The sequence below is a fragment of the Notechis scutatus genome, chromosome 2 (assembly GCF_049901735.1).
Source record: "Notechis scutatus isolate UNSWTSFEM ecotype Mainland chromosome 2, rNotScu1.2, whole genome shotgun sequence".
NCBI classification, from domain to species: Eukaryota; Metazoa; Chordata; class Lepidosauria; order Squamata; family Elapidae; genus Notechis; species Notechis scutatus.
The window spans coordinates 169,280,135-169,289,298 of NC_142010.1; the positions used below are offsets into that span (position 1 = coordinate 169,280,135).

The 9,164-nt window shown below is 36.6% G+C and overlaps 1 protein-coding gene across 1 annotated transcript; it reads left to right on the top strand.

Moving 5' to 3' along the window:
* Positions 1 to 8,947, top strand: LEPROTL1 (leptin receptor overlapping transcript like 1). Its single transcript, XM_026688437.2, has 4 exons — positions 1 to 73; positions 3,748 to 3,823; positions 5,374 to 5,560; positions 6,272 to 8,947. Exons 1-4 carry the CDS (start codon positions 58 to 60, stop codon positions 6,386 to 6,388), a joined length of 396 nt encoding a protein of 131 aa, XP_026544222.1. The 5' UTR covers positions 1 to 57; the 3' UTR covers positions 6,389 to 8,947.
* Positions 8,948 to 9,164: the final 217 nt, after the last annotated feature.

Below are 9,164 nucleotides of genomic sequence, written 5' to 3' on the forward strand. Positions count from 1 at the left end.
CCTTCCCCTTGGTGTTGGTTGGGAGCGGCCTGGGCGAAGTAATACTGTAGCAGCACCATGGCCGGCATCAAAGGTAGCCTTGTTGGGTTGATTTCGGGGAAGGGCACGGGAGGAGGGGAGCTACTTGGGGGATCGGATCCCCCCCACCCAGATCAGGCAGTTGGTGGAGGGGAGGGACGTCGCCCCCACCCTGGCGATGACGCACGCCGGCAAAGTTGCGGGGGAGGGGGGGGGAAAACCCGCGCTGGGTTTCCATGACAACTCAGCCTGCCCCGGTGCATTGGCTGCGCCGCTGAGGTTTGAGAGCGGGCCTGTGGAGAGCCCCCTGTTGTCTCCTTTTGCCTGCCTCTGCCCGATGAGAGACAACAGGGCTCGGCGCTGCTTGACTAGGCAACCGCCGCAGGGCAGCAGCCTTGAAAAGCACAATGAGGCCTGTGCTTTTCACTGGACTCAACTTTCAAGCTATTGGGTCTAGGATGGCAGCTTTATATTTATATTCTAGATGGCTGTGTTGCAGATTACAGAATACGTGACTGTTAGTCCTGGCGGTTTGCATAAAACTTCCGGCTGCAGAGATCTATGAGTGTCAGATAGGGGCAGACACGAAAGGGTATCTTCCCAAGGCTGATGGGCGGAAAGGAAATTAGGAAAGGAATGGCATCTTAGGCTCCACCAGACTTCACTAAATTCAGGCGCTCCAGCAATATTCGAGTACAGTCCCCGTTTTTCATCTGTCTGAATGTAGATCCTGATGTATTCATTCTTGCAGCACTTAAGATGAAACTGATTTTTAGTGGGATAAGCCTGGCAGGAAAAAAAACAGCCTGATAAAGTCCTGACACCGTACATCAATGAGATCCATATTACTATTTGTGAAATAGACTAAATACCAGTACTCTTGTCGAGTCTTTCACTATTCAGAAATTTCTAGTAATTCTAAATAAGTACTGTATGTATATGTTGGGACTGCATAGCTGTTAGAGATAGGTTTGATAGAAATACCTATTTTGTATTAAAAATGAGTAAAAAGATAGCACTACTGTACATTTAATAACTTTTTTTTAAAAGTATTTTGAACTTTTATCTTTCTTTGATGTGATTCAATCATTAACCATGTCTATGAATACCCATAGCAGTATTTGTGGGTATTTTATATTTTTATTTTCCGTGCATGCATGAAAAAAGGCTGAAATATGTGTTCTACATAGCAATTTAGGGTAATATTACAAAGAGGACCATAAAAATAGCAATGTGACAAGTTGAGATGATGATGTTGATGATGATGATAATAGTTTGGTTAGTATACCTGGCAGAACCTGAAGACAGCATAATAAAACAAAAACAATTGGAGAAAATCACTAAATTCCCAAAACCTTCAAATCAAAATAAAATGATTGTGGCAAAAGAAAGTAAAATGCCAATAGTAATAGGCACCTTGGATGAAATCCCAAAACAACCAGAGCACCACTTGAACACTGTCAGTATTGACACCAATAACCATTGATCAATTTGAAAGGGCAGCTTTGCCTATGATACCTTTAACATCATCAGACATCAACATCTGTGTATTTCAGACCCTTGTGAAGTATTTGATAGGTGGATAAAAATGCCAAATCCTGCCATAATAAACTATACAGTGGAAGCTGCCAATTCTTTAACTAGTTTTGATCTTCATATGCATTGAGTTCTTCCCAAGAACCCAGGATGTTGTAATGTATTGGCATCACATATGTGCAATTCCAAGCAGCAAATTGACAGATGGAAATTTTGTCAGTGCACAAATTTACCAAGCACTGCCAAAGAGTTTTTGATATGGTAACCAGTCTATCTATAACTACTGGGACCACCAGGGCCACTTTATGCCATAATCTTTCAGTTTCAATTTTCAGATCTTGATACTTTGTGATCTTCTCCAGTTCTTTGTCTTCCACTATCCCCTGGTATTGCCACATCAATTACCCAAATTTTTTTATTTTTTTTTAGTGTTTTTTTTATTATTAAATAAAAAAAAAAAATATAAAAAAAAAATTTTTTTTTTTTTTTTTTGGTTTTTTTTTTTTTTTTTTTTTTTTTTTGTTTGTGGTGGGGGTGGGGGGGGGGGGTGGGGTTTTTTATTTTATTTTTTACTTTGCAACAACATGTGGTGTCTTGTGAACTTATTATTATATAAACACAACATGAAATCACAGCTGCCAATTTTTTAGCTGGGGTTGGCCTTCATATACATCATTATTATGGTTGAGTACATAGCCAGATGTTTAGGCTGGATTTGGCATTTTTATCCACTTATTAAATCCTATTCAAGAATTTGGGATTTGCAAATTCATCTATGTTTGATGCCATTAAAGGTATTGTTATTATTATGATTTGTCACACACCCAGATGTTTAGAGTGGATTTGGCATTTTTATCCACCTATTGAGTCCTTCCAAGGACCTAGTATAAGCATATATTGTTTATTATTATTTAAATACTAATAAGCTACTTCACTGAATTATAAAGATTATTGAAGTAATGCCTGTAAAATCATTTTATCGGACAATGTATCCTGTCAGATGTTTATTGTTCAAAGAGGAAAAGGCTGTTTTAGCAACAAAAAAAAAAAAAACCTTTAACCAGGAGTGATATAATTGTACCAGGCAAAACTTGCTAGAGACCAGTTTCAAAGCTGGTGAGAATTGGATGTGCTGCAAAGTAGGTGGAAGCACATCAGACATTTGAATGAGCATACTTTGGCTGGGGAGGGGGAGTTTTAACCAATATGAAGCCAGTTTGGTCTAGTGTTAAAGGCACCAGGCTAGAAACCAAGAGATCATGTGTTCTAGTCCTGCCTTAGACATGAAAGCTGGTTGTGTGACTGAGCCAGTGACTCTCTCAGCCCAACCCAATTTACAGAGTTGTTATGGGGAAAATAGGAAGAGGAAGGAGAAACATTAAAGTAAAACTGATCATAAATATTTGATTATCAATCAGCAGGGTTACAATTAATATGACTAAAATGTAATACAGCTCTTACCTCAGAGATTAGTCACATAAATTTTAGTTACTCCAGGATCTTGCTTCCTCTATAAATTTATAAAGGCAATTGTTTTTCTCAATATACCTTGACCTCTTATCTTTATAACAATAGAAAGATGACTCAGTTTTTTCCTATAAAGTCTTTTTAAGATCAGCGAAAAGTTTTTTTAAATGTTCCTGTGTTCATGATACTTAATGCAGTATCAATTAATACACGATTAATGTCCAGACTTTCCTCTTGAAAATCTGCAGCAATAATATAAATAATCATAAAACCTGTGACAACTTGACAGAAAGAGGCAAATTTAAAAAAAGGGAATGTTCAAAAAATCAGTTATCAATAGCAGTGACATATTGTAACAAAGCATAAACATGCATATATAAGCTATTTTTCATTTTATGGAATGATTACATAATATAACATATAACAAATGTAATACAGAAAATTTATAATATAATTTATAAATATATAAATTAATATGTATATCTCTAAATGGAGATAAGGGTATTTCACACTGAATGTTTCACTTTTCCTTCAAGTTCACTGGAGTTTTTATGGTAAAAATAAAAGTGTTCTGTATTTTATTTATGCACGATAGTTGAACAAGAAGTAATAGGTTCAAAAACAGAAACAAAATCTTGATTTCTCTTTTTCCTATATTTAGTGTTTGTTGAAGCAAAACGCTCATACAGTTTTGTAACTGACAAGGGTTTACATCTGCCTTTACAGCTTTAATCAGCTTGTCTTTTGGAGGAGCTGTTGGACTAATGTTCCTGATGCTTGGTTGTGCCCTTCCAGATTACAGGTATTGTATTTCCTTGTTTTCTTGCAGTTTACAAAATTAAATAAACACAGAACATCTATGCTGATTTCAGCAAAGGTCCAGCAGCCCTCTGAGTGAAAGAAGGCAGTTTTTCCAAGCTGAGAATAGCCATTTTATGTATTCTATGAAATTGTTTTGTTTTGTTCTTGTTGACTGCTTTTCAGATCATTATGCCTAAACTAAAGTAGTACCTTGGTATTCATTGTTAATTGGCTCTGGGAGGCACCATGAGTACCAAACAATTTTTTCTGACCCAACTGGGTTCCCAGAGAGCAAGCAGACAAAGGCAGCAGCCCCCACATTTTAAGGTTTAATCACAATTCTGTTCCTTTACAGATAAAAGGCTGCTTTCCAACAATTAGCTCTCACAAGAAAGAGCCTTGCCAAGTTGTTTGTCAAGGCTGCCAAAAACCCAGAGATAAGAACTAATTTACAGAATTCTTCAAACGAACTAATATGTCCACCAGTTTGAGTTTAAGAGCCTCTTTTGCTTTTTGCAAAGAATGCTTTTCCAGACCTGGCTTTTATCCTCTTGAGGGAGGGGCCATTACCTTGCAGCCTTACTCCCGAGTCGCCTGTGCTGCTGTAATTGTTCTTTCCTCCGAGTAATCCTTCGTGCACGTGCACTTGGCACAGGCTCCTCGGGAACCTCCTCGTCACTGCTGCCAGCCCCCACAATCTCTGAAGGCAGCAGTCCACTCCCTGATGGTCCTGGCCTCTCATCAGAGTCCTTGCTCTCCTCAACCATCTCCACCTGCTGCCGGCTAACCACAAATGCAGTGAGTCACAAGGCAGCCGACACCGAAAATTCTAGCTTGTGCGTTGAGTACCAAACAAATGATGAGTACCAGAACAAAATGTTCGCATCAAAATGTATTGAATATCAAATTCAGTAAGTTTCAAAGCAATCAAATATCAAGGTACTACTCTATCTTTCAGGTTGGCTTGTAACATCTTTTCAAGACATAATAGTGACAACGGAATTTAAGCCTGTTTTATAATTTTCAGCCTGATTCATAATGATATGCAAATAGAAGCATTTGAAAGTACAATATTTTATTCCCACTACCTTTAATTAATCACTTTTCCTGTTCTGATTGAGAGACATTTAAAGGACTATGTTCTGATTAGATTTCAGGCTATCAGAATGTATTAACACTTACCTGGCAAAATCTGTTTGTTCAATTTCTTGTTTGTGCTCTCTGCACAGTACTACCTAGGGATTCTTCACCTACAGAGAACCTATTCCAAAAATCTACTACAACTTGAGTAGTATTATGGGTGGAGAGTCCTGTCCTTAGCCATCATTACATACATCATGCTGTGTATTGTTTTTGTGTAGTATTTTCAATTATCATAAGCAAAAGTATTTTTAAAATTAGACAAAACAAGATAAATGTTAACTTACTCTACACACACATGCACCCCCAATGGGAAAATAGATAAAATATGTACATAAGAGTAGTGTGATTTTTGAAGCAAATGTAAGTGAAAGAATATAAAATAAAATACGCCTTTTTATTTACTTTCAGCAAATATTGGCCACTGTTTGTTTTGTTCTTCTACACCCTCTCTCCAATCCCATACTGCATAGCAAGAAGAGTTGTAGAAGATACAGATGCTACAAGTAATGCTTGCAAGGAACTTGCCATATTTCTTACAACAGGCATTGTTGTTTCAGCATTTGGACTTCCAATTGTATTTGCCAGAGCAGAACTGGTTAGTAATTCCTTCTTTTTAGCAGTTTTCCTTTAATGCTTGATGCTTGCTTTCAGAATAAGATACAGAGGTCTGTGGAGATTCTCAGTCATCCAGATCACAGTTGTCTCAAAGGTGTTTTTTTTTTTTCCCCAAAAGGCAACTGGACTGTTTTTTCCTTGAGGAAGACATTTTGCTTCTCATTCAAGATGCTTCATCAATCCAGAACTGATGAAGCTTCTTGGATGAGAAGTGAAACGTCTTCCTCAAGGACAAAACAGTCCAGCTGCCTTTTGAAAGAAAACACCTTTGAGACAAGATGCAGAAGCCTACATAGCACAAGTTAACAAGATTTTGTTAACATATGCAAACTGTCATTAAGTGTTGTGATGCAAAAAAACAACAACTCTGAAAGTTCCCCAGATTTTATATAACCTTTTGATATACAGTATAACACTCAATCAGTGGGTGTTGGGCCTCACCTGGTAAAAATAGTTTGAGGTTATTGAAATTCAGAGGATACCAAGTTGTTTGCCTTCCCACTAGGTAACTGAGTCTAAGTGTTAACGAATAATTTAAAACTGGTTTGCATTAAATAGAACTACTTTGTGAAAGGATGGCATTTCCCTCATTCACCGAGCAATTATGTATGCCTGTAATAAGGCAGCTTCTGTGTTGATGCATGTTATATTTTTTTGTGTATGTTAAACTTTGTCTTTCCTTTCTCCATAGATTAAGTGGGGTGCCTGCGCACTTGTCCTCACAGGAAACACAGTCATATTTGCTACCATCCTAGGGTTTTTCTTGGTTTTCGGCAGCAATGATGATTTCAGCTGGCAACAGTGGTGAAAAAGAGTTGGAGTGAGAACTATCAACATCTCATGTCATTCAGTGGCCATCCATACTCAAAAAAGAATGGGCAATAAAGTGAATGTACTGTTTTCACAGAGGGGACCTGGGGTAGGACACTCGGTAGCCACTTAAATCAAACAACAAACAACATTAACATTTTGCTTGATTTAAATATTTTTAACAAGTTGATGCTGTTCTATTTTAATACTTTATTTTGATGTGAGAATAGAATGCTGAAATGTGATGTTTAAAATGTATCTTTTTTAAAAGAACATGATAGCAGTGTCTAAATATAAAGTCAAACTTTTCACAATTGAATATTTTAAAACTAATGTATGGTTATGAAACCAAGTAAGAAAGAAAAAACAAAGAATGGCACAATCCAGTCAAATGTATGAGATTTTTGACTGGGTCGTAGGCACAGGTTTGGAAGTAGCTCCCGAATTTAGCAAAGATTATGATTATGCAGAGAATTGTGCATATGTCCTGGTGATTTTAATCAGAGAATTAAGCATGCATTCAATACTTTAATTCTTCTCTGAAAATAAGCATGATTCTGGAAAGCTGAATTGTGCCCTTCAAGAGCAGTTGCATTTTGTTGTGGGATTTTGGAAAACAGCTGAAAAGCATTCACAGCAGTTTGCTGGTAGGGTTTTTTTATTATGTACACGGCTGAAAATACTCCATTTCCATTAATTCCATTTAAATGAGAAAGAAAACTTTTGATGATAATGGAGTATCTAAGTGTTCATTACTTTAAAAGTTTGTCCAGTGTACAAATATTTTGACAGTTTTATTTTTGATTATCTGAAGGGTGGGGGGAGATGGAATTTTAATTTTTCTTGAGGGAGTAGAAGACAGGACATTTAATGTTCATTTTTTAAAACCCTTTTTGAAAACTCTGTGTTTATGTATTGTGTGATTCAACATTCTATAATTGTTTTTTACATTTTACCAAAGGAAAGGTTAATGAAACTACTGAGTATAGTTAAGCCAGCAGAAGGAAACCCTGCACCAGGCATGTGGAAATAAGTGACCCTGCTCCTTTACTATTCACTTGTACCTATTACCACAAAATATAAAAAGATAATTTCTGCTCCCGTTTTTTACTTTGTACATGCTATAAAAAGGTTTTCAAATGTAGATAAACATTTCCACTGTAGATAACCATTTACCTGGAAGACTAATTACTGCATACATATACAGTCAGAGCTTGGCTGCATTGCAGATCTTTGACTATGAACATTTTATAGTAATTCTGTTAATGTTTTAGTTTATTCACCAATGTATTAAATGTTAGATCGAAAGTGTAGTTCTGTTAAAATATAACACATGTAATTTGCAATATCGAATATCTGTTCCATGCCACTTGGGGTTTTTGTTTCTATTAACCATAAATTATCATGTTTTGTAGATATAATTCTTTTGTAGTCATGCTTTCCTGGTAACTCCTTAATAAGATACCCAAAGGTCTCTGTCTATGCTCGCATGTCATTTTATGCAAACTAGGCAAGATTTGATATAGTCACTTAAACATAGTCCCTTTTTAAAAACAATGCTATTGACATAGTCCTCTCTACTATCAGCCCAGTCCAGAGTGCCTTGTCTCCTCTCCATGGCTGCTCAGTAGATATACCTGTTTCACAGTGTGTCAGATCCATGGTGTAAGAGACAGGTGAAAGTGGTACTGTGCACTTGATGGCCAATTACAAATAGTGCTTGGGGCACAGCAATACTTGGCTTGAAGAGAAAGGAGGGAAGAAGACAATTTGCTGATCTCTTTCTACTGACAGAACTCCGACCAGAGAAGTAGAGTTGAATCATAGCCTATGTTTGCAGACTTTGTAAGATAGTGAATGTTATAGACTGTAGTAGTTATATGCGGCATTATATAAAAACACAGGGATTCCTGTGCCCCTCTTTTAAAACTATGATACAGATTTCAGATAATTATCTCTAAAGCCTGATAATTATTAGTTTTATCTGTATTGAATCTTCAAAAATATTTTTCCTGAAACTTAAAGACAGAAAATGGGCAAGTGCAAGTGTACTTTGCAAAACCTGCAGTTATTTACATCCCAGTCCAACTTTTAAATGTCTGAACCACAGCAGTCTTAGGAACCATAAGTGCAACTTCTGCTGCGTGATACTAAGATTGATGCAATCACATCCCTGAAACTCCTTTCGAAATTCCCTGCACTGCACTGATGGTGGAATAGTCTTAGCCATCATATAGATGGATGTGAACTCATTTTGTGATCCCCCCAATCCTATTTTGTATCAAGATGGGTTCTCATTTTTCCTGTAATACTCTTGCTTTATAATAATGACAGGCTACTCTTCCAGAGTGACTATTCTATTATATTTTATAGTAAAGTTTGTCATCTTAATTTTGGGCAGCACTGTGACTACAGAGCCTATTAGACATACTGCTGCCTCCAATTATCAGGTGTTAAGATATTTGAGACATATGTTTTTCCCATGTAATATGCACTGAGAAACATTGCCATCCTACAGGCAGAAATTTTGATGAAAAAATAAACAATTTAAATATCAGATGGTTTTGGATTTTTAATGAACATCCCTTGGCAATAAGTTTTTTATAAGAAAAAAAACTGCTTCATTATTTAGCAGAAATGAACTTATTTAAGATTACTTTTGGTCATATATGTGGCTTTTGACATATACTCTGCATTTTATTACATGTAAACATAATGCTACATTCAACAATTCAAATTCTGCTAACACTGGCAAATTAGTCAAAGAGATTTGA